This window comes from Narcine bancroftii, chromosome 4 (genome assembly GCF_036971445.1).
Source record: "Narcine bancroftii isolate sNarBan1 chromosome 4, sNarBan1.hap1, whole genome shotgun sequence".
Taxonomy (NCBI): domain Eukaryota; kingdom Metazoa; phylum Chordata; class Chondrichthyes; order Torpediniformes; family Narcinidae; genus Narcine; species Narcine bancroftii.
Window position 1 is genome coordinate 123,749,245 of NC_091472.1, and position 26,427 is coordinate 123,775,671.

Here is a 26,427-nt window from a genome sequence, read left to right on the forward strand (position 1 = left end):
GTTCTATCTAAAAAATTCAGATGCTCTATCCTAAGTTTCTTTATATCAGACAAACACTAAGCTAAACTGTGTATAATTTTCTGCAGTCCTCTCCGCTGTGCTTTTATGGTGAGCCAACATGCACAAAATTTCAAGTGAATGATCAACTCCTGAATCAAGAGAACCTTTGAAAGAATTAATCAGGGTGTCTGCAAACCTTCACACCAACTTACTATATATCCAAATGATGGAGAACATCTAGTCTTGGGAACTTACCATTATCTAGTGCTATTTCTAAGAACACTTTCATTTTGCTTCATGAATTTTGATAAGACATACTTCTTCTGAACGTCAAACATGTCAACCTCTTCCTCCAGAGAAAGACTGGCCCAAAGTGTTGCTGGAAAAGTCAATTGACAAGCCTAGTCACCGTTGACCATTCCTTTTAAACTCCAAGCCAAGCATTAGCATCAGCTGAATCTATAACAATGGTCACATAATGAATTTTAAACAAAGGCAGCGGGCATTCAGAGGTAAATAATATGTAGTAAAGAAAATGAATTGCTGAAGTAACTAAACCTAATGGCATGTCACGGAAAATGTGTTTTCACTCAGAGTACCTTCTCCATAATGGTTTATTGGATATATCCTGCAATAATACAGCCTTTAAAGATCATTTAGAGTTCTAGAGACAGCTTTCATTAATATGATGCTATATGATGTGATCGCCCTGTGGGATTTCCACAGTGTGAGCTTTACTCAGCCCTGCAGTTACCATGGTATTTTGTAATATAATTCTTTGTTTAATTTTCAAGTTGGTCTACCCACTGTGGGGATAACAATGGAACAGCTCTCTTGTGGAAAAGGCAGTTTATTTCTGTTTGCGATTTTTCAAAGTTCTGTACCTATTTTTTTCTGCGTGAGATCTGGCAGGATGACTAGCTTCACCTGGGACTCACACAACCCACTGCAGTCCAAAGTGAGGAAGGCTTACAAAAGGATCAGGCCCTACTTTTCACAGCCCTCTGTGTGTGGCTCCCACACCAGCATCCATCTCGCACAACATAAACGTAGCACTAACTGATTGCAGCACAAGGCATTCCAGTGAGTCTCTGAGGATCTTCCACTTTCCAAGTCTTCCACCGATGTAAAAAGCTCATTTGTTACTATTTTTCCTGCAATATAATTCATGAAAACAACAAAAGGCTTGTGCAATTACTGGGTTTCTGGGCTGGTAATGCAGAGATAATGATAACCTTGCCATGGCAACTTGGGAATTTAATTTTAAGTTAATTAAATAATCTGTAATAAAAATTCTTCATTAGTCATGATGGCCAAGAAATTGCTGGATTGTTAAAAAGAAAAATTGGTTCACTCATTTCCTTCAGGAAAAGTAATTGCCATCCTCACCCTATTCTGTTCTAAATGAAACCTCAAGTACATGACACTATGTTTTATTATTTATTATTTTTTAAGGATGTGTGCTTATTGCTGGCATGGTGAGCACAATTTCCAATCTCCAATCTCCCTCAAATGTTTGCTAGTGGTCCCTTCTAATCCACGCCATGCAGGTGCTCCCTCTGAATGAGCCCAGCAAGCCATTTAGAGGAGTTTGGCCTTTACTAAATTTCCATACTGTCTCAATCACTCTCCCATTAAAACCACCCTTCACTTTTGTGCATCACAGCACAGCAATTTGTGAAGAATGCTCTTACATGGCTCCCACTCTCCTGCAGATCATTATTTGGGATGAAGAGTGCTTCCAAGGTCGCCGGCATGAATTCACAGCAGAATGCTACAACACCATGATGTTTGGATTTGAAACCGTGCGCTCGATGAAGGTGGAAAGTGGGGCGTAAGTACCCAGGCCTCCAGAACACTATGCTGTTTCATTCGGGAATGATTTTGTTCCTCCAAGGCAGTTGCTCTGGGTTGAGGAGGACTTGCTTGCATTGCAGCTGTATGGGCTCTGAGTTGGTTAATGAGGCTAATCTAGAACCCTAGCTACTGCCAATATGGCAGTAAGTAGGGCAGAAGGGGCTCTGCTGGGGAGGCTGGACTAGTTTGGGAGGTTCTGGCATTTACATTGGGCTTCTGTGTCCTTCTGTCAAAAAGATTTAAGGTATGCAGTGCTCTCCACAATGCTACTTCTCCATTTTGAGTTGTATTGGCGCCAGCTTGCTGAGGATGTTACACCTTTTACATAAATCTTTGAATCCTTTCTTCTTTCTCCCTGATAACCTCTCACCATGATCGAATTTGGTGTTTCAGGAATCTGACAGTAATGTGGCCTGCTCACCAGATGCAGCTGAGTGTAATTGGAGCTTCCTAGTTGGAGATGTTGTCTTAGGAATTTATGTTGACATCGGTTCACTCAACTCACTGATTGATGTGAATAATTTTTGCAGAGATGTTGTTGATGGAGACTCTCCAGTGCGGTGAGCTATTTGCTGTGGATAGCCCATGTCTTGATATTGTACGGGAAGGTAGACAGTTGACATAGGACACTTTCAACCTCTTGTCAGTTCAGGTTGGACCGGACAGGATAGCTTGTTCTCAGTCGGAGCCAAGGACACAGGTATCAAGCTAATGTTCCAGGGCAATCCCGGCAGAGTAAAAGTCACAATCCTCTGGCAAGGTGTGATCAGTGAGGGTACAGTAACCTCCTTCTGATAAAATAGTTGGAGCACTGTCCTGTCATTACTAAACAATAGGATCAATAGGAACCAAAGCAATAAAATCTATGTTGAAGATCCCATGACAAGAAGCAAAACACCTCAATCCGGGCTCTGGCAACCAGCGGGTTTTATGATGTTTTCCTAGTGAGAGATGACAAGGATGTCCTTATCACAGGCACCGATGACCAGACAGATACTGCTGACAAATGGGTGGGCAAACACCTAGTCTGGTCTTTATTTCCAATCAACCTGGCAGCAAATGGAATTTTGAGGCAAGAAAATCTGATTTGACAATCTGATACACTCCAAAAACGATGACTCTTCTCAGACAACACAAAACAGAGATCCTGACAATCGCCAACTAACACAACATCTGGACATCCACCACATCTAACACCTATGAAGAGACTCTTAGCTTCTCTGTGAGATGTTACATAACTGAAGAATTCGCATCACCAAAGTGTGGCAGAAAGTATGAATGGAATCCACAATTAAATCAGTCCATCTGTGTTTGACCATGTGTCAAGAATTCTCCTTATTACAGTTCCATTATTACAAGAATTCTCCTTATTACAGTTCCATTATTACAAGAACTCTCCTTATTACAGTTCCATTATTACAAGAACTTTCCTTATTACAGTTCCATTATCTCTATCAAATCTGTTGAAGGGACCTTTTGATCAATCATCACGTTTTTTGAAACATATATGCACAGAAACAGGGATGAAAGCAAGCCATACATTTGCACAGGCCTGTTCCGGGATTCAGTGAGATCATCATTCTTTGACTCTACAGCTGATCTGTGACCCAACTCACTCTGGAATTCCCCATGTTCTGTACCAAAAACTCTATCAATATCAGCCTTAAATCTAACACAGACTGGTGCTTGCTAACTCCACTCCTGGCCCTAATTTATGTGCCCTGAAGTTTTATGTTTCCAATAGTTCATCTAACCCATTAGTTCCCCTTGATATCTTTGAAACTTCAGTCATGCCTACATAAGCATCCCCATCTTCCAGCCATGTAAAATCCAGTGATATACTCTTAAAAGTTTGAGTCGTGGTTTGAGTGGGTGCCTGGTTTCAGAGCCCCATCGCCTTCAGATCTTGAGTTCACTCTGTGGAGAACTTCCACATTCACTCCATTTTGTGCTATTTATCTTCCTGGTGCAACAATGCAGTAGTCCCAACACTAAGGAGAGCACCTTGTTCCAGAACCACCACTTTACAAGGAACGCCATACTGTGATGGCACATTACCTATATTTTGAGCAGATGCCGGCTGGCTGGCAATTATCATTGGGATGGTTTACTATTTTTTTCTCCCTGATGAATTTACCCAGTGGCTGGGTACAATTCACTCAGTCAGTGAATCAGTCTGGGTCTTTGGCTTGGCTTCGCGGACGAAGATTTATGGAGGGGGTAAAAAGTCCACGTCAGCTGCAGGCTCGTTTGTGGCTGACAAGTCCGATGCGGGACAGGCAGACACGATTGCAGCGGTTGCAAGGGAAAATTGGTTGGTTGGGGTTGGGTGTTGGGTTTTTCCTCCTTTGCCTTTTGTCAGTGAGGTGGGCTCTGATGTTCTTCTTCAAAGGAGGTTGCTGCCCGCCAAACTGTGAGGCGCCAAGATGCACGGTTTGAGGCGTTATCAGCCCACTGGCGGTGGTCAATGTGGCAGGCACCAAGAGATTTCTTTAGGCAGTCCTTGTACCTTTTCTTTGGTGCACCTCTGTCACGGTGGCCAGTGGAGAGCTCGCCATATAATACGATCTTGGGAAGGCGATGGTCCTCCATTCTGGAGACGTGACCCATCCAGCGCAGCTGGATCTTCAGCAGCGTGGACTCGATGCTGTCGACCTCTGCCATCTCGAGTACTTCGACGTTAGGGGTGTAAGCGCTCCAATGGATGTTGAGGATGGAGCGGAGACAACGCTGGTGGAAGCGTTCTAGGAGCCGTAGGTGGTGCCGGTAGAGGACCCATGATTCGGAGCCGAACAGGAGTGTGGGTATGACAACGGCTCTGTATACGCTTATCTTTGTGAGGTTTTTCAGTTGGTTGTTTTTCCAGACTCTTTTGTGTAGTCTTCCAAAGGCGCTATTTGCCTTGGTGAGTCTGTTGTCTATCTCATTGTCGATCCTTGCATCTGATGAAATGGTGCAGCCGAGATAGGTAAACTGGTTGACCGTTTTGAGTTTTGTGTGCCCGATGGAGATGTGGGGGGGCTGGTAGTCATGGTGGGGAGCTGGCTGATGGAGGACCTCAGTTTTCTTCAGGCTGACTTCCAGGCCAAACATTTTGGCAGTTTCCGCAAAGCAGGACGTCAAGCGCTGAAGAGCTGGCTCTGAATGGGCAACTAAAGCGGCATCATCTGCAAAGAGTAGTTCACGGACAAGTTTCTCTTGTGTCTTGGTGTGAGCTTGCAGGCGCCTCAGATTGAAGAGACTGCCATCCGTGCGGTACCGGATGTAAACAGCGTCTTCATTGTTTGGGTAGTGAGCTGGAAAATACCAATAGCTTGCTGGAACCAGCATCGACATTGTTAAAACCTGTCAACATCGTTGCATCATGTGGCGTCAAGGTAACCAACTCCATGCGTGTCTCACTGCCACGCTGCCTTGATTAACATGATAAAATCATAGCTATTCTCAAGCAACTGATTCATTAGCTTGCTGGACTCTGCATGGTCAAAGAAGACCTCTGCACACATTTGAGACAGGAACTGATGCTAACATGATTACTAATTTTAAAGATGAGCACAATAGATTTTCACTATCGCGTGAAGGAATATGGAGAACTGGTGATATATAGGGTTAATCATGACAAATTGAATGCTGGGACAGACTAGAGGGGCTGAAATACTTCCCATCATGTTTTTATATTTGTATTAAAAATGTATTGCACTGACAATTAACTGGTTCAGACAATGACACTCCAGCAATATATGAAAATCACCAGGGTCCCAGAGACTTCAGAAAAACCTTTAAATCAGCCCATGCAGAATGTGTCCCTCACAAACCCAGGGGCTCTGGCATTAATGCCAGACTTGACTCACTCTAACCTTTACAAACCTTTCCCTCACTCTCTATGTTCCATTCATCCACTTGTTTCTTCAATGAGAGGTCGCAGAGTCGTACAGTGTGGAGTGGGTCTTTAAGTCCAACTCACCCTGCTTGGCATTTGGAGCTAACTATATTTATACTCTTTATAAACATATAAACCAATAACTTTGAGGAGAGTAAAATAAAGTTGACATTTTGGATTCATGACTTTCCATAATAGCTGGGAAAAGTTAATAGATAAATTAGTGTCAATATGCAGAGAAAAGGAGGAGAAAACAAAAGAGAAGGTCTGTGTTAGGTTCAAAGGCAGGGGAGATAAAAATCCAAAGAGATGCTGGTCGAGGTGAAATGGAGTGGTGAAGAGATAAGAAAAGGTGTGTCCACAGAAACCTCAAAGGCAAAATCATTCTCTGCAGGTGTTGACCTGCACAGAGTCCTGAAGGCTACGATGTGCTTGGTTTGTTCCTTTTTTAGTGCCAATTGGGAACATGGAGTGTAAAGGCACAGATCTCCCATCTTAACAACTGCCATATTAAAATAGTCAATTAAGTTTACTCCATCTCTTTCATTCAGAAGATCATGTCTGATCCAAGACCTGACTCACAGAGAGATCAAAGCTGCCCTGAGAGAGACTTGGGGAGATCACGGCACCATTTAGGAGTGTTTGCTATCTTGTGCTTTCTCTACAGCTGGGTGGGTTTTGAACATTCGGGCTTCCAGGGCCAACAGTTTGTCCTGGAGAGGGGTGAGTACCCATGCTGGGAGAGCTGGAGTGGCAGCAATTCCTATCGCACGGAGAGGTTGACCTCCTTCCGACCAATCGCCTGTGCTGTAAGTATTTCCATTAGTGCAACTGTCTAAAGCCATGGCCACAAGCCCATCAGATTACTGTGTCCAAGGCATCTGGTTCATAATAGACTTCAAAGGTTCCTTTTATTGCCATGTAATCATACATTAAAAATGTAATATACACGATATACTTCAAACAAAGAGTCGGCATGAGCATTGCCTGGTGCCCCTAACAAGAGGAGAAAGAGAAGCAAAAGAGTGTCCCTTCAGTGTCTCTAAATGTCCGTGGACTTCTTTACCCAGGTAAGGATCCTGCTACCACAAGGGATCCTGCAGGGTGGATTGCAGGCAAAGGCAATTAAATGCAAAGGGCGATCTCAGCAGGTCAAGCAACACCCATGGAGAGAAAGGAATTGTTAGCATTTTTGCTTAAGACTATACATCGAAATTCCTGCATCAGCAGTTTCTTGGGTCTCTTAAATGCACAAGGAGTTGGAGAAAGTTTATTGAAGGGGAATGTGATGAGACTCAGATCCATCAGTTTAAGTTATCAGCAAGCAAATAAACCATGTCTAGGTATCTAGAGCCTGACATAAGCAGAGGGGAATGTGAACAAAAGGGATGAAAAATTTGGCCCATTTCATTTGACAGTTCTGCTTGCTCCAGATGATAAGGTTGCTTTTAGCCTGATGGAAAGGAATGACCTAAAGAGCTGGTTTGGTCTCTCCCTTCTGCAGAATCACCGTGAATGCAGGATGTCCATATTCAAGAGAGAGAACTTCCTGGGCAGGAAAGGAGAGCTGAGCGATGACTACCCTTCTTTACAGGCCATGGGTTGGTGTAACAATGAAGTTGGATCCTTCCGCATCCACTCTGGGGCGTAAGTGTCCATGGAAAGCATTTTGACTCAAGCTTGTTTCTCGACTGAATTAAACATCCATCAAATTAGTTACTCAGCCTCCACTAACAGTCTCGCTTACCCTCCCTTTTAGGTGGGTGTGCTACCAGTATCCTGGTTACCGTGGCTACCAGTTCATTATGGAGTGTGACCGTCACTGTGGGGAGTACAAGCATTGGCGAGAGTGGGGCTCCCACGCACAGACCTTCCAGATCCAATCCATCCGCAGGATCCAACAGTAAATTGGTTGTGCCTGTTTTAAACTTCAAAGCAATAGGGAAATAACAAAGCAAATAAAGTTTCCTTCTTTGTTAAAAGTATCTGGTCTTATTAAAGCCAAGTTTCAGACTGTGTGCCAGAAAACAACCCAAAACTGCAGAAGCTGGAATCTTGGGCAAATACTGAGAAGCTGGAGGAACTCAACGGATCAGGTAGTATCCATGGGTAGAAATGGTTAGTTAGTGTTGGAACCCTTCATTGAGACTAAAATCTACCCATAATGTAGATGGGTGGTAGGAGAAGCAGAGGATGGGCACGTGAGGGAGAATGGGCCACAGGGGTAGGGAGAAACAGGAATATTCTAAGAGACTCTAGAATTTCAATGAGTTGAATGGCTTCCTTCTGTGCTATAATGAAGATACGAAATTACTTACCGCTCTCAATATTTATGCAGCGACAAACCCGTGGCCTGTAAATAGGTGTAATTATCAAATTTTAATCCAGGCCTGGCAGAATTATCCTTTTTTTCCATCTAGCCCCTCCCCCAACCAGACTAGCTGACAAACACTACGTCATAACTATCCCAGTATAGCTGGCATTGGAATGTCACTGGATCCCAAATGAATCCCAGGAAAAGGTCTCTACCCAAGCATCCCAAATTTCACCTCTGTTCATTCTTCCAAGTGGAAATTATCTATTTAAGCAAAGCTGAAATATAAAAAGTAAATAAAGTTAATGGCCTGGGACCTTTGAAGTCTTTGGAGATGAACTGACAGTGAAGCAGTCATATGTAAATAAGTAACTACGCTTATGCCAAGTGATAGGCTGGTTTTATAATTGGCTTTGAGTTTTTAAAACTCAAACCTTATTCTTAGGCTCGACATTTACTCACGGAGATTGGTTGGGTTCATTACTGTATCGTACATTTAGCTCGTAATCATTGTTGCTGCATCAAAAACAGACTGCAGCCTACATTGATAAAGCACCCTTAAAAACATTCCAAAGCACTTTGTTAGCCTCTTCCAATTTAGCCATTGTTATATAGGAAACACATCCACCAATATGTACACTATTAACAATATTGGTGTTTAGTAATGTTAATTGGGATAATAATACAGGTCAAGTACCCCACATCCAAAGATCTGAAAACTAAAAAGATCCAAAAAACGAAAAAATTTAGCGCTGACATGATGTCACAAGTTTTTTTAAAAATTCAACCCCTCACTTGCACATGTGGGGCTCTGATGTTCAGTTGGCGCCAGTTTGATTACAATAACAGTAAAAAGAAAACAAAATCTTTGCTTCTGACCAGGAAGATGCCAAACAGAACTAGGTCCAAGGCTCCAGTATCAGCCGCAGCCCGAGTCAGCAATGGCCACTCCATTCTCAAGCTCGAGTGTGGTGCCGTCCGCATCGAAGAAGTCTCCTCAGTCTCCCGGGCAGGAGTGAGGACCAAAATTGGGGACCGGTAGCGGCAGTGGGGAGGTGTGGGGGACCAGCAGTGGCAGTGGTGGAGAGGTATTTTTCTTTTGTAAGCAGAGATCAGTTTTTTTTTTGGTAAGTGCATTTCATGTGGATTTTACCCTTGAGGCATCATGTCAATGCTCAAAAGGTCTGTGCCATTGTTTGTTGTTGCTGTTTAACCACAGGTTACTGTGCTGCTTAGTTCCATTGTTCCAAAAACTGGAAAAAAAACAAAAACCATCTGGTCCCAAGCGTTTTGGATATGGGGAACTGTATTGTATCGGTCAGGGGATGGAGATAAGAATCCTGTCCTTCTTGAAAGTGATACCTTTTGCTTCCACACTTGAAAGTGATATATTTTGCATCCATAAATGGGACTGTAGTTTTAAGTTTCATCTATTGGTTTAGTGCTCCCTCAGTACTGCAATGGAATATCAGAGCAGGTTGTTGGATTGGAATCTCCAAAGTGGAACTTGAATCCACAGGGCCAAACAAGCTCCCCATTGAGTCATGAATGTAAAGTTCAAGGATCTCATTGCCTCATCTTAATTCACATTTCATTTGCTCTCTTCAAAAGGAAAGAATTCTCTCCTGTGGTAACTGGATAGTTTCTAAGAAATTAAGATGGATAAAAGTTCTTCAGCAAATCTATTTCACAGAGTTGTTTCATTGCATTTACGTAAGAGAAGCAAACTGTATGATCCAAATGAACCAATGGGAATGTGGCATAGCAAGGGTTGAGGAGATTATATAAACGATGGCAGCAGAGCCACTGGTGATCCTGAACATCAAATTTCAGGTGCCTCATCAGTATAATTTCCCCTTGCCATTCCCACACAGACATATCAGCCTCACCTTCATCCATTGCTCAGTTGAGGCAAAATGTAGTCATCATCATATCATATTCCTCTTGGACAGCCTCAAACCCAATGGCATGAATATTGACTTTCCCAATTTTGGATAATCCTCACCTCTATCTGATTCTATACCTACTTCTGTCCTCACTTTTCTCTCTAACCTGTCCTCATCCCCTTCCTGGTATTCTCCCTCAATCTGTCTCACCACCTTTCTCACCCTCTGCCCATCATCTCTTATCCCCCCCTTCCCTCAGCCCTTCCCCACATTTTATTCCCCTTTTATGTACTTGATATTTCCCTTTCCTTGATAAAGGATCCTGAACTAAAAGTGTTTGAACGTTCCCTTGGATTGATAAGTAATTAGGTTATGAAAAGGCTCTTGACTTTATGCCCTGATGTTCCAATTGAATATATTATGGCACAATTATAATGTATCATCTCAGTATTTACTTGTCAAGAATTTTTTATGATCATACTTTTATTTCCTAAACTGTAATGAATATAGGTCCAACCTTTTTAACCATTCCTCTTGTGATAAACACCAACCTTGTAAACCTTCTCTGAACTGTTAGTAATCCTTTGTTCAATAAGGAGATCAAAACTGCATGCAGCACTCTAGGTGTGATCTCAAGAAGGCCTGCACAATTGTAGACTTCTCTGTCCAGCACTCTATCCTCCATGCAATAAAGGGCAATGTTCCATTCATCTTCCTGATTACTAACTGGTTCTGTGCTAATGTAAGGTTGGTGTACAAGGACTGCCAGATGGATGTAAACAAGATTCCTGATTCAAGATTTAAGATTCAATTTATAGTCATGTAATAAAAACAGTGTCACAGTGTGAAATTGCCTTTGCCTGCTGTAAGCCAAACAGATTCGCCATTGGCAGAAATTGTCTGAAGTGCCTCTTACAGTCAGAGAAAGAGAAACAAAAGAAAGATCCCCCCCCCCAGAGTTACCAAGTGTCCGTAGATTTGCCTCCAGTGCTCCCACAGCCTCCGCAGCCACACAGAGCCCATTCCAAGCTCCAGACCCAAACCTCCGATATGATTAGTAACTCTTCAACACCCTCAGCACCCTCTCACATCCCAGTTCTGATACCTGGTACACCTTCAGCCAGTTTCGAGCCAGCTTCCAGAAGTCCGCAGCCTGGTGCGAGTCCCTTGACCACAGTATCCAACCGCCCACGCCCTCCATGGATTCCTCACCTCATACGCAGCCCGCCACATGTGTAGATATTTCAGCCGCAGAGCCCCTCACTGGTTCTCTGCCATGCTCCTGTGGGTCAGTCATCTCTTCTGCTTCTCCTTCTCAGATGGGGAGGTGGTGATCTCCCCATTTTCTGTTTCATTGCACGAGTCCTCTGCTTCCCTGAAGTCTGCACCCCACATGGCTGTTGCTGATCATAGGTGCCACCATTTTGGATGCAGACCCCGCAATCGCATGATTTTAAATACAGCAGCACTCTGCAGACTGTCTCTATTTAAACATTATTCTGTCTTTTTCATCTTCCAAAGAAACTAGATAATCTAGTATTCCTTTCAAGGAGATATATATTTATTTGAAATTAGGTATAATACAGTGCAGTTTATTGATTTATTTTGGTCTTATTAATGCATATCATAGTGTAATGAGGCATTCATTTATGTGTAATTTTTATAACCTCTTTGATTAGAACCTTCTATATCGAACCACCTGCAAGTCACAAACTCATAAGTCATACGGCACTGAAATAGCCATCCAGCAAGTAACCATCTATACCAAATCACATTTACCAATCTTCTTTGCCTGGCAATTCCAATTCTCATCTAGAAGCTTCTTAAATGTTGTGGGAATACCTGCCTTTATTACCCTCTCTAGCAGTGCATTCCAACCACTCTCTGCCTGAAAGAAATCCTGCTCAGATTCTCCCCCCTCGACCTCTTTGTTTTGACCCTGAACTTGGGCAGCACAGTTAGTGGAGCAGTTAATTAGCGTGACACTGCCACAGTACCAACAATCCAAGTTCAAATCTGGGGCTGTCTGTAAGGAGTTTGTACATTCTTCCCTTCTCTGTGTGGGTTTCCTCTGGATGCTGTGGTTTCCACCCACCATCCAAAAGGTAGGTTAATTTGGGCGTAATTGGGAAGCACGGGTTTAAATAGCTAGAATCAGCTTCTACTGGGCTGTAAATAAATAAACTGAATTTTATACTGTGATCTCTAGACGTCATTGCCTTGAGCAATAACTTTCCACCATCCCCACCATTTAGGCTCCTCACTATTCTGTCTCTACCATACCAAAACTGTTCATAATCTATGAAGGTCTCCAACAAGTTGCAATACACTTATCAGGATGAAAGCGTCAGCCACTTGCTTATAGCTTCAGGACAAGGCTTGAATCCCTTTGGTTTGACAGCCTTACCTTTTAAAAGAACTATATTGCTCTATTCTTCAAGCTGCAATGAAACTACAGAAAACCTGTTCTCGCTAATGTACCCCTTGAGAATTTAGCTCTTGCATTGTGCGAAAATTACTTTGGAGTGACAATGCTTGATTAAATTAGCGAGTTTGAAAGGCACCTGAATCTAATACCTGAGTGTATTGTGCCGCAAATAGACTTTGTTCAGCATCTTTCTGAATGCTGATTGTAAAACCTGATTGATCACGCTCGGAAGCAAAAATCAAGAGGTAGAGAGAGCTTATTGTGCAAGAGATTATGGGGCAGGTGGCAAATGTAGATTACTGTCAATGTCTCTGAATGAGAAAAAAATGGGAATTGGAAAGCATGAATGCTGGCAGCTTTTCACACTAACTTGAATGAGTGGGCATAGTTAAAAGATTAGCAGAAAGTTGTTTAAAACTAAAATAGCAGATGATTTTTGTTCTTCCAGAGGATAATGAACTTCATCCTTGGGAGATGGAGGAGGTGACATCACTGGAGTACTTAGGGAACTGTGGGTTCTAGAAAACTGAAACCAAACAGAAGTTGAGGCTTGTGGGAGTGCAGCCATGATCCTATCGAATGGCAGGGCAGTTCTAAAGGACAAGGTGGGCAATTTACCTTCAGAAACAGAGTAAACAGCATGACTTTATGTTCATATATGCAGCCATACCTTGACTTATACCTGATTGAGTAACATCTGATCGCAGATACGTCTGACTCCGAGGTCACCATAAGGGCTTAATAAAAATTTTAAAATTTACTCTGAGACCAGTATTATACAGTATTTACATTTTATTGACTATGGTATTTAGATTTCTACTATGGTATAGTATTTACATTTTATTAACTATAGTATATAGAAGTTTAGCTAAATATGTGTTACGATATCTTATGTTGTACAGTATATTTCATCTCACCCTATAATGATCGACTTATCCCCAAATCGATTGCATCCCCACCTCCAGAATGTAACCCAGACGCAAGTCGACGCATAGCTGTATTTATATACTGCATTACACAAGCCTTTCCTTCGCCATGGTAACTAGGTGAGTGTTGCTTCAACAATGTTCAACACCATCCAGGTCAAAGCAGGCCATTAATTGCACTCCAGTAACCATAGGTGTGTATGCACCATCTGCAACCTGCACTGCAATTCCTAGTCGAGGCTTTTGCTGAATTACCATCCAAATCCATGACCTCAATGTTCTTGAAGGATAAGGGGCAGGAGGAATATGGCAACAGTACCACCTGTAGGTTCCCATTCAAGTCACACACCTGACTTGGAAATATATCACCATTCCTTCATAGTCATGGGTCCACATTCTGTAATTCCTTCCATGATAAGTAGTGTAGGAATAGGTTACTCCACCAGTAACTCAGAGAACTGGATCATCACCACCTTAGATCTAAGTAGGAATCGGGATTAAAACTGACCATGCTGCAACACAACATCCCATGTGAATGAGAAATAGGACTATCCATGGACTGAGAAACACAGCATCCAATTTGTCCACCTTTTTATTTATTCCTTCCCAGTTCATGCATGTAATTAGCATGGTCAGCATTTGTTGCCCATCCCTCGTTCAACCCTCAACCATTTCAGTGAACAGTTAAAAGCCAATCCCCGGTGTTGGTTCAGGAATAACATCTAATACATACAGGATAAGGGTAAACTTCCCTGCAGATCATGACTTTGTTGTTTAAACAACAATCTGGTTATTTTATGACTACTGGAACAGGTTTTGTTTTATATTCTGGATTTGTTTAATTACTTAAAGTTAAATTCTCAACTTTGTAGTGGGATTCCAACTCGTGCCTTTGGATCAGTTGAGGTTTTTAGGTTGCTAGTCTTGTAACTTAACTACAGTCTAATTTCATGGTCCAATAACTGATGATGAAACAAATCCTTTGGAAAATATTGTAGGGCCGTACACTGACCTCCTACTTTCATTTACCCATTCCCTTCTTCTCTGGAAGCTATGATAATTCCTCAGCACGTTGTGGGGCCACCTCGTCCAATGACTATACTCTGAACAATATACTCACAATAATATTATACAGTGGAGCAACGGAGCCAAGAAAAATAAATAGCATCTTCACCAGACATTCACACTTCCTCGCAATACTCAGAAATGATGGAGCAACTCAGCAGGTCATGCAGCATCCTTGCTGAAGATTAATACAAGAGATGCTCATTTTAAACTAAAATTAAGTTCAACTTTGTGGAAAGATTATCCCTGGTACATTAACGTACCTCGAAGGTGACATTTCTAGAGTTTAATATTGACTGTAAAACACGCTGGAGGAACTCAGCAGATCTTGCAGAATTCATGGGAGGTAAAAAATGTATAAGCAATTCAGACCAAAAAAAACCTTGAAGAAGGGCTTGGTCCCAAAATGCCATTTAAATATTTTGACCTCCATAGACCTGCTAAGCTCCTGCAGCACTTTTGTGTGTTTTACTACAATATCAGCATCTGCAGACTTTTGCATTTAACTCTCTCAAACGTTAACTGACTTAATTGCCACTCAGACTTAAAGTATTCAATTACTCTTAAATTCTTAAAATGTTCACTTAAAGCAATCAATTATTTCTCCTTTACCAAGAATTTCTGACAAAACTTCTATCCTGGACAGGAGGCTGGAGAGGTTCAATTCCTGAAATCGACACACATGCTGCAACTCGCTTGTCAGATGACCTGCGCTGTAGACTCTGGTCACCCAGCTCTGGAATCCAACAGTGAACCTTGTCCGCCAAGGTGCCACAAATATCGACCCAATAATCATGGATTTTTATGTCCTCTATTCGTTCATAGGATGTGGACCTTGCTGGCAAGACCAGCACCGCGACTATCCCTAATTACCAGAAAGCCGAAGATCATTTGTAGTGAACCAGATTGGTGGGTGTGGATCAGGTAGGGATGTTTGATTTCCTTCTATGTGATCCAAATATCTTGTGTGGACCACTTCTGAGGCTGGATGTTTTACTTTTTATTCTAAATGTATTTAATTACAGCCATACCTCGACTTACACCTGATCGAGCAATGTCCGATTGCCAATACATCCAAGTTCACCCTAAAGGCTTAATAAAAATTTTAAAATTTACACCAGGACCAACATTGGCAGGAGTTAGTGGACGTTAAGTTACACATCACGCATTCAACATGTGGACTCAAAACCCAAAGTGATTATGCTGCCAGGCGTATAATGGTACACAGTATGCACCTAACATAGTGCAATACATATACTGTATGTAATTGAAATCTATAATATATGTCTATACTTTTTATTGTTATTGTGTTATTACATTAATGTGTACTCTCTCTATTTACTAGGAAAAAAGCACACTGTACTGCATAACATTTTTCTAGCCTCGATAGCATACGAGACACCAACATCCGGCATCAAATCACGTTCCGTATGGTCTCTTGTTTGCGTGTTATGTTATAGGCTAAATTTTATTTGAAAATATACAGTGAATTATGGCTTCTAAACACTCCCCAAAGCAAGCCTCTGGCAAAGTCAAAGAAAAGGTGTGCCATCAATTTGGAAGAGAAGGTGATAAAGCAATATGTAAGTAGTAAAACTGTAAATGTTATAGTGCGTGACTTGGGATGGTTTCACAAACAGTCTTATTACTATTATAACCTGTTTATGTATATTTTATAGGTACTGTACAGTATTTACATTTTATTAGCTATGGTATTTAGACATGTATGTACAATATAGAGGTTTAGGTAAATATGTATGTGTGTCATGATAACTTATGTTGTACAGTATATTTCACCTCACCCTATAATGATTGACATACGCCCAAATCGAATTGCATCCCCACTTCCAGAATGTAACCCGGAAGCTAGTGAATGCATGGCTATACTTGAATTTAAATTTTGCAGCTGCCATGGTAGGATTTGAACTCATGTTCAATAGCCCAGAGCTCCTGCTGCCAACCATAAATTAAACCATTATGCCAACATATATAATCAGTGCTGTCTAAATGTTGGAAGAGGGCTAAGTATTGGTCAGGACTCTAGAGGTGAATTGCTGTGCTCTACCTTAAAGCAAAGACATTTGGTCCCCAAAATATTGACAAAATCCTCGAATGCCACATCAAGAAATTAGATTTAATTTGAGTAATCACCAGAAATGGTGGGCCACGTTCTAAGCCTCTAACCTGCTGGCAGCATCCTGATGTGGTCATGTGGAAAATGTTGCCCATAGGAAACTGTAACCAGTGCAGAAAACCTTCAAGTTTATTGCCACATATACTGAAGTGCAGTGAGAAAGTTTCTTTCGTGTATCCAGCCAGTCAACCCAAGCATGATTACCACAAGTAAAAGACAGTTACAGAATGCAGAGTTACAGAGGAGGTCTGTTAGTATAGAGTAAATGCAATTTAAATTTATTTGTGCCAGGATCGTTCAGGAGTTTAATATCTGGTGGTGTGTGATCTAATATGAATCTTATTCATAGCGGGAGGAGGGAGAAGAGAGTGTAGCAGGGGCAGGATGTGCTTTTTAATATGTTGGCTGCTTTTCCAAGGTATTGGGAAGCATAAATGGAGTCAAAGAGGGTGAGGGGAGTGATCACAAACTTCACAACCTTCTGCTATTTCTTGCAGTCTTGGGCAGACCAGTTCCTGCACCACACAGTGATGTGCCCTGAAAGAATACTTTCAGTGGTGCACCTGTAGAGGCCCTTGAATGAGATAAGTAACAAGTCATAGTTCCTCAGGAGGTAGAGTCTCTGGTGCACCTTCTTGGTCATCATGTCAATGTAGTGGTCCAGGACAAATTGCTGGAGAACTTAATTCTGTCTGTTTCCACCTCAACTCCATTGATGCAGACAGGGAAGTGTGCTCCACCCTTTTTCTGAAAGTCTATGACCAGGTCCTTAGGCTTGCTGACATTGAGGGAGAGAGGTTGTATCCTTATACAAACTCTTTATCACCCTTCTACATTCCGGCTCGTCATTGTTAGAGATACTATGACTGCAGTGTAATCTGCGAATATATCATATGGTTATAAAAGTGTTTGGTGGCACAGTCATGGGCATATAGTTGGGTAGATGGCTGTACAGTAGAGTAGAATCGAAGAAAGTTACATCCAATATCTTAGCCAATGGCTGCATTTCAATTGAGAAAAAGTTGATCATTTGGTTATTATCACATATCTGTTTATGGGAGCCTCCTGTGTTCAAACTGGGTGACTACATAAACTAGAAGGCAAAATTGATGCAGGAGCACAGATATTTGTATAGTAAGCATTGAAATTGGCAGATTAAGAGGAGATCTTATGGAGGTATTTAAAATCAAGCAGCATCTAGTGGTGGAGAGAAACTCTTCCCATTGGTAGAGGGATCAAGAACCAGGAAAAGCAGAATAAAGGTGATTGACAACAAAATCAAAATTGAATGATGCTCATGGTTTAGTTTAAAATTAGCATCACTTGTATTAACCTCCAATAAGGAGAGACAGAAGCTGAGAAGTGATGAGGGGAGGACAGAGAGCTAAGAAGGGTAGCTCTCTGATAGGGGAAGAAAGGGAAGGGGGTCAGAGGGACAGGAAAAGAGAGGAATTCATGGAAATTGGAGGTCAATATTAATGCCGTCTTGTTGGAGACTGCCAAGATGGTACATGATGTGTTGCTCCTCCAATTTTATTCAGGTGTCTACCTATTTATCCAGATTCTCGACAAAGGACTCAGGCCCAAAATGTTGATCATTCCTCACTTGGGCCTCATTTCTGTGAGGGGAGCTGGACAAAGTGGCGACTCTGTCTGCCTTACAGTAGACAAAACATAAAGAATTTCATGTATGTTACATTCTAAATGTAGCATAATGTGACAAAAATGGAACCTTTACCTTTCCTATGGACGCTGCATGACCTGCTGAGTTTCTCCGCACATTTGTGTATTACACTCAACCCCAGCATCTGTAGATTTTCTTGTTTATCTTCATAGGGACATCCTGGGGTCATGAAGGACACCATGGAAATGCACATGTATTTTATGTGGCATTCGAGGATTTTGTCAATATTTTGGGGACCAAATGTCTTTGGTTTAAGGTAGAGTACAGCAATTCACCTCTAGAGTCCCGACCAATACTTAGCCCTCTTCCAACACCATGATGATGTGTATAACTCTTCCATAATCAGCAATAGAGTGGTCAATGCCACTGCTCTATTATATATTTGATTCTTCATGGCTCAGGATGAGATATCAATGACACCTTAACAAAAATGGGAAAATCCAAAGTAAAAGCACTTTTTAAAAAAAGCTAGAAATACTCAGTGTGGCAGAAATCTGAAGTACAAACAAATTCATCTAAAAATACTCAATGTCAGAAAGAGAGAGAGAGCTTCAGGTTATTGATCTCATACCTCAAGTTCAACAATGTGAAATAAGGACTCCATTTCTCTCTACCTAGATGGTGCCTGTCCTGGTGAGGATGTTGAGTTGTTTCTATATTTTTTTTTCTCTTTTAAATACTTGGGTTGTTCTCAAAAAGCAAAAGCGATTGTCAGCTCAACTTGTTCAAGTGGCCAGGGCAGTGAGCAAGCACAAAACTGTGTTCTTAAGCTCAGGTTGACTTTGCACTGGTCTCAATCAGAATGGGCCTGGATTAGATCAATGCCCCAGTTTTAGCCCCAAGCACATCTCCACTCCTTTGTCAGGACAAGAGTCTACAGATGCTGGAATCTGGAGCAGAAACTACTGGAAGAATTCAGCAAGGCAAGTAGCATCCAAGGGGGGAAAGAACCAGTCCTGATGCAGGGTCTCAACCAGAAACATTAACAACTCTTTCCTTACCCCACCCCTCCAGATGCTGCTCAACCTATTGAGTTCCTCCACTTTCACTCCCTCGTATAGAACATAGAACACTGCAGCACAGCACAGGCCCTGCAGCCCTTGATGTTGTGCTGACTATATATATTCCTACCAAAATTAAAAAAACAAAACCTTCTTACCTCATAACCCTCTATTTTTCTTTTATCCATAAGCCTGTCTAAGAGTCTCTTAGTGTAGAATTAAAGAAAACCCCAAGGCGTTCTATGTGTATGTGAGAACAGAAGGATGAGGAGAATGAAGGTGGGGCTGCTAAAGGATAAAGGAGGCAACATGTGCCTGGAGGCAGAGGAGGTTGGGGAGGTCCTAAATGAATACTCAATATTCATCAGAGAAAAGGACCTTGATCATGGTGAGGTCGAAATTGAACGGCCCTGTAAGCTCGTCAATGTGAAGTTTAAAGAAGAGGAAGTGTTGGATCTTCATAAAAACATTAAGATTGGTAAGTCCCTGGGGCCGGACACGAAATACACCAGACTGCTGTGGGAAGTGATAGTTGGGGCAGTAGCTATGATCTTTGAATCCTCTTTGGCCACAGGGGAGATTCTTGGGGATTGGAGAATGGCAAATGTAGTCCCCTTGTTTAAAAAAGATAATAGGGAGAATGGGAATTATAGACTAGTGAATCTTACGACAGTAGTGTGTAAACTAATGGAGAGGATTCTTAAGGATAGGATCTATGAGCATTTGGAGAAGTACAGTCTACTCAGGGATAGTCACCATGGCTTTGTGAAGGGAAGATCGTGCCTCATGAGTCTAAATGAGTTTTTTGAGAAGGTAACAAAATAAATTGATGAGGATAGGGTGGTAGATGTGGACCACATGGATTTTAGCAAGGCACTTGACAAGGTCCCTACAAGAGACATATCTAGAAAGTCATGAGGCACAGGATCTGTGGAAAATTGGGTGTATGGTTAAAACATTGGCTTTTAGGAAGAAAGCAGAGAGTAGAAGTGGAAGGAAAGTATTCTGCCTGGAGGTCAGTGACTAGTAGAGTACCAAAGGGATCTGTCCTGGGACCCTTGCTCTTTGTGATTTTTATAAATGACCTGAATGAGGAGGCAGAAGGATGAGTCAGTAAGTTTGAAGATGACATGAAGGTTGGAGGAATTGTGGATGGAGCTGAAGGTTGTCGAAGGTTACAAGATGATATAGACAGGATGCAGAATTGGACAGTAAAATGGCAAATGGAGTTCAATCCGGATAAGTATGAGGTGATGCATTTTGGAAGGTCAAACCAGAAGGCTGAGTACAGGGTTAATGGTCGGTTACTTAAGAATATGGATAAACAGAGGGACCATAGGGTGCAAATCCATACATCCCTCAAGGTCGCCACACAGGTTGATAGGATAGTTAAAAATGCCTATGGGATGCTGGGATTCATTAATAGGGAGATTGAATTTAGGAGTAGAGAGGTCATGTTGCAACTCTATTAATCTTTGGGAAGACCACTCTTAAAGTATTGTGTTCAGTTCTGGTCACCTCATTGTAGGAAGGATGTGGAAGCTATGAGAGAGCGCAGAGGAGATTTACCAGGATGTTGTCTGGATTATGAGGCAAGGTTAGCAGGGCTGGGACTTTTCACTTTGGACCATAGAAGGATGAGAGGAGACCTGACAGAGGTCTTCAAGATGATGAGAGGTATAGATACGAACAGTCAGCATCTGTTTCCTAGAGCAGGATCAGCAAACACCAGAGGACATAAGTACAAAGTTAAGGGAGGGAAGTTTAGGGGAGGCTTCAGGGGTAAATGTTTTTACACAGAGAGTTGTGGATGTCTGGAATGCCTTACCAGGGATGGTGGTGGAAGCTGAAACATTGGGGGAATTTAAGAGACTCTTGGATAGACACATGGATGAAAGAAAAATAGAGGGTTATGGAGTAGGGAGGGTTTAGTACTTTTTTTTGGCAAGGAATATATGGGTCGGCACAACATCGAGGGCTGAAGGGCCTGTACTATGCTGTATTCTTTTATGCTCTAAATTCTATATGCCTGTTGAGAATTGCTGTTTTGAATTTATATTTTATTTACAACATGGCAGAATCTGATTCTGGCCAATTTAACCTGTGCTGTCCAATTACACCCAAATTAACCTACACCCCCAGTACATTTTGAACAGTGGGAGGAAACCAGAACTCCAGGAGAAAATCCACGCAGACATAAGGAGAATGTACAAATTCTTTACAGACTGTGATGGATTCAAACCCAGCTCACTAGCGCTGTAATAGCATCATGCTAGCTGCTACGCTAATTGTTCCGCCCAGAGGTTTATAAAACAATGAAAGATGTAGATAAGGTTAAGAAGTAAGTGCAAATGTGTGGTTTACGCTCAGCAAGGATAGGTGGGCTAAAAGGCTTGTTTCTGTGTCAATTACTTCATTCCCCTGCACTACGGAGAGCTATAGTGTCCCACGCTACCTGCACTCCAGAAGTAGGTTGGCTTTCTCCTGGAGCTGAAATGTGTTCAAGTCGAGGGAATCCAGCAGGGAAACGTATCCTGGTCAAGATTTGTCCTGCAATTAGCACCACCAAGGAACAGATTCCATTGTCATTATATCATTATTGAAGTAAACTTCCTCTGCACAAATGGACAGCTATGTATTCTACATTAACCAGTCTTCCCGAAGCTACTTCACTGGCTGTAAGGCATTAGGCATGTTTCAGAGTTCTGAAAGGCAAGGTACCATCAAAGTTCAATTCTTTATTTTTGTGAATTGCATGGGTAGGCCAGGACATTAGCCCACAATATTCCTCCATTAGGAGTTTAAACATGAAATTAAAATGTTTCATGTTATTTTGCTTTAACTTTACAGAAAGAAATCCATTTCACCTGGTATCTTCTTTACAGTAGGTCACTTCTATCACCTTCAAATACAAGGTGTGTGCAAAATGTATTAAAACCGTCATTTTCAGAGCTTTTAAAGTGGAAACACTTGAGCAGCAATCAGCATTATGTCAGTGAGATAGTGAAAGGGCCAATTTTCAGCAGTAATAACAAATCACTTGGCCCAGTAATGATCTGTAAATCTGTGTCCTTACAGTGTGCTCTAAAAGAAAAAGTAATGTGCATTTGTAAAGTGACCACTGGACAACACAAGATGTCCAGCTACAAATAACCAGATACCTCTGTGATGGCATTTTATAAATTTATATACACCCCAACAGGTATGTTATATGTCCATATACAGAGCATTAACAGCCATGGAATAGCCACAGTATCACCAAGCCATTATCCTTGGCGCAATGAAACATATACCATGGGGACAAGGCAGAGCCTGGCTTGGGTGGGTAGGAGAGATCTGGCTGTTTTCAGGGAGCGTGGCGAAAGAACAGACTCATGATTGGAAGCCCAGTTTAGGTGAGGGCAATGTTGGAGAGAGGGATTCTACAGTGAGGTCCTGATTTGGAATTGGAAGGGTAGGGATGAGGTTGGGAACATTGTATTGCACAGAAACAGGCGCATCAATTCACTGAGTCCACACTGGCCATCAAGCACCCATTTACAATAATCCTACACTTATCTCATTTTGTTCTTTCTGTCATTGCCAATAACTCCTCCCAGATTCTACCATTCACCTACACACCAGAGGTAATTTACAGTGATCAATTAATCTACCAAACCACATGTTTTTGGGATGTGGGATGAAACCAGAGCACATGGGGGAAACCCATGCAGTCACAGACAGAATGTTCAGATTTCAGATTTATTGTCAAAATGCATACATAACATACAATCTTGAGATTCTTTCTCCTGTGGACAAGGGAGAATTACCACTTATTGGTATGCGCAAAAAAAAAACTGTACACAATGTACACATGTAAACAAAGAAATGTAAACAAGCTGACTGTGCAATACAGAGATAAACTGCACACAGACAGGACCAGAGATCAGGATTGATAGAACCAGGAGGTAACATAATCAAGTCACTACGCCATCACAGGAGGTTGAGCCATATGCAGTCTTGAGGCATACAGTTGCATAAAGGGATGTGGTGGTGAAGAAATGTCTTAATTTAGGAAGTCAGGGTCAGGTCAACTCTTGGTTGATGATGCAACATGGAAATAAGTTGCAGGTCTCACCTTAGTTAAGTCCCAACCAGAATAGCCTTATGCCCAACATCATTCTCCCTGGGCGATTTTCCTAGAATACACTAAAAGGTGTATTGTGGCGAGAAGGGCTTCAGAACCACAAGTATGACTCGTGCTAGGAAGCCAAATTTCTGAAGTGACAGAAAGCAATTTGATCATGGATATTACATCAACTCACACTGGGAAAAGTTCCTTGTCACTCACATTATTCTGAAAGAAACAACACATGTGATCCAATTCTAAGGCAGTTTGGCAGAAACACAAAGCAGAACTATTAATCTCAACCTATAGACCTCAGAGGGAAGACTTATTGCAGCCTGGGCCATTCATTATCACCATGCGCATCTGGCAGGAACCAACAGGAGGACAGCCCACATCCACCCTCAACCTCTGTAACTTCTGTAAACCATTTGGGAGGAGAATGGATGAATGAGGAGCAAGCGTCTACCCCACCCACCACCAATAAACTGCTAAAATATTGTTCCTTCTAAATCTTTCCTAAATGACTGTTAATAATTTATTTGCTTTACAATGCCCTGATAGATGAACAACTCACAGCTTTTCTTTGTCTCTCTGGTCTCTCTCTCTATTATAGAGACCAGAATCATTCAACATACTATTTCCCTAATTAAAAGGTCATCACCATGAAAAGGTTCCTTAGTATCTTACACCAGAAATGTGGTCTGACCCATTGAGTATCACCCAGCATTCTCCATTCACCCTCGGAATTGAACTGAATGGCTTCACCGAGATGATTCACAGAAACTCCTTGCCTGTTTCCTAGCAACCTTATAGTTTCCTGGTCACGATAAACAACACTGTTTTCATCCTAACTATTTGTGTAATGAGGAGCCACAGTTGATTGTCATATACATATGTATAATGTACAGATGCACCCATTCAACCAAACAGGTATGCAAGATACACTAACAACAATCATATAAATTAAGCTACCACAATGTGCCAAGAAAGAATAAGAGATTATAAATATCAAAAGATAGATAAACATTCACAGTTGTCAGTGCAAGAAGCAATATTTCAGTAGTGCAAACTAATTCTTTGGTGATCCCGGAATAGGGTTAGGGTAATAAAAGAGGGTTCAAGAGCCTTTTGGCTGTTGGATAAAAACTGTTCTTGAACCTGGAGGTGCTTAGCTTTAGGCATCTGTACCTTCTACCTGAAGGGAGCAGCGAGAAGAGGGTGTGACCGGGGTGATGGGGATCCTTAATGGTGTTGGCTGCCTTCATTTAGTTGCCTAAATGCATGTGATGGCAGGGTGTGAATTCAGCCTAATGAACGTAGATGGTGGCAACACAGTGGTGGCATAGGTAGAGCAGCAGCTCCTTAGCTCCAGTAACCCATGTCCAAATCCTGAACCCTGGTGCTATCTATGTGAAGTTTGCAACTCTTCCTAAGATGTGCAGGCTTCTGGGTGCTCTGCTTTCCTTCCACAAGATGTGCAGGTTGGTAAGTTCATTGGCCATTGTAAATTGCTCCTAGTAAATGGGTGGATAGTAGTAACTGGGAGGAGTTGTTAGAAATATGACACAGTCTGTGTAGTGGTTTGCACAACGCTATTACAGCACCAGTGTCCTGGGTTCAAATCCGACATTGTCTGTAAGGAATTTGTTGTCTGCATGGGCTTTTCTGGAGCTACGGTTTCCTCCCACCTTCCAGAAACTTGAAGGGTTTGTAGGTTGATTGGTCATATGGGTGTATTTTGGGTGGTGCGGCTTCATGGGCAGGAAAGGCCTGCTATGATGATGCATTTCTAAATTAAAAAAAAATGGAATTAATGTAGTATTAGTGTAATTGGGCGCTGATCCATGCTCTATGACTATGACTCTATCAGTCATTCATGTCCAGCAACTCAACCATGTGTCATCATGGGGACACACAAGAGACTGCAGATGCTGGAATATGGAGTAAAACACAATCTGCTGGAGGAACTCAGCAGGTCGAGCAGCATCCATGGGAGACAAAGAATGGTTAATGTTTTGGGTGTCAAGGCAACTTCTTAATGAAGGGTTCTGGTCCAAAACATCAACTATTTTTTATCTCCCACAAGTGCTGCTCAACCCACCGAGTTTCTCCAGTAGGTTGCGTTTTGCTGTGTCATTGCACCTCTGTCACGAGTTAAAGAAAGGAAGAATTCCTTCATTCTGCAATGACAGTGTATCATAAAAGCAGCACCTTCCAGAAGTCCAATAATGGAACTACAACAGGCTGAAAATCCTTAATCATTGTCAAACATCTGGTGAAATTATTGCAGTGAGAACTGTTTTTGCATCAAAACTGCTTGATTTGCAGATAGAATCTACACTTTCTATAGTACTTCATATTCTCTTTGGCTTGGCTTCGCGGACGAAGATTTATGGAGGGGGTAAAAAGTCCACGTCAGCTGCAGGCTCGTTTGTGGCTGACAAGTCCGATGCGGGACAGGCAGACACGGTTGCAGCGGTTGCAGGGGAAAATTGGTTGGTTGGGGTTGGGTGTTGGGTTTTTCCTCCTTTGCCTTTTGTCAGTGAGGTGGGCTCTGATGTTCTTCTTCAAAGGAGGTTGCTGCCCGCCAAACTGTGAGGCGCCAAGATGCACGGTTTGAGGCGTTATCAGCCCACTGGCGGTGGTCAATGTGGCAGGCACCATATAACCATTTACGGAGCGGAAACAGGCCATGTTGAGGAAAACGAACAATCAGAAGGGTGTACAATGTAATCAGAAACCCTGAGTAATTTGACAATCGCTGCCAATTACATATGTATAGGGGATGTTCCATTCTGCAATATTCTGTTTGGAATTGTGTGGTTTAAAACCATTTGCCTCCTCAGCTGGTTTCTTGACCCCAGTTTTTTTTTATATATAGTGAGTGATGGATGCCTGAAATGCATTGCCAGGGGTGGTGGTGGAGGTTGATACATGTGGGACATTCATATACTCTTAGACAGGCACATGGATGCGGAAGGATTACTGTAGACTGTTGAGCAGCAAATTTACATAGGTCAGCACAGCATCATGGGCTGAAGGTCTTATACTCTCCTGTGATATTCTAAGTTTCTCTCCTCAAATTAGCAGAGACAGATGTGGATGGACCAGCAAAATAGAGTTAGAAAACAGATACAAACCAGA

The 26,427-nt window shown here is 42.0% G+C and overlaps 2 protein-coding genes across 13 annotated transcripts in view; one reads left to right on the top strand and one right to left on the bottom strand.

The window, feature by feature from the left end:
* Nucleotides 1-7,719, top strand: part of cryba4 (crystallin, beta A4) — a 38,152-nt gene extending 30,433 nt beyond the window's left edge. For 8 of the 9 annotated variants that reach the window (XM_069932689.1, XM_069932688.1, XM_069932690.1 and 5 more), the window contains 4 exons: nt 1,716-1,834; nt 6,405-6,546; nt 7,242-7,384; nt 7,497-7,719. In XM_069932689.1, the coding sequence (XP_069788790.1) occupies nt 1,716-1,834; nt 6,405-6,546; nt 7,242-7,384; nt 7,497-7,644 (552 nt within the window). In that variant the 3' untranslated portion in view covers nt 7,645-7,719. Of the gene's footprint in view, nt 1-79; nt 513-1,715; nt 1,835-6,404; nt 6,547-7,241; nt 7,385-7,496 lie in introns of those variants that run through there. The other variant, XM_069932695.1, reaches the window with a different exon arrangement.
* Nucleotides 1-26,427, bottom strand: part of LOC138761092 (beta-crystallin B1-like) — a 105,752-nt gene that overhangs the window by 20,733 nt on the left and 58,592 nt on the right. The window lies entirely within an intron of this gene.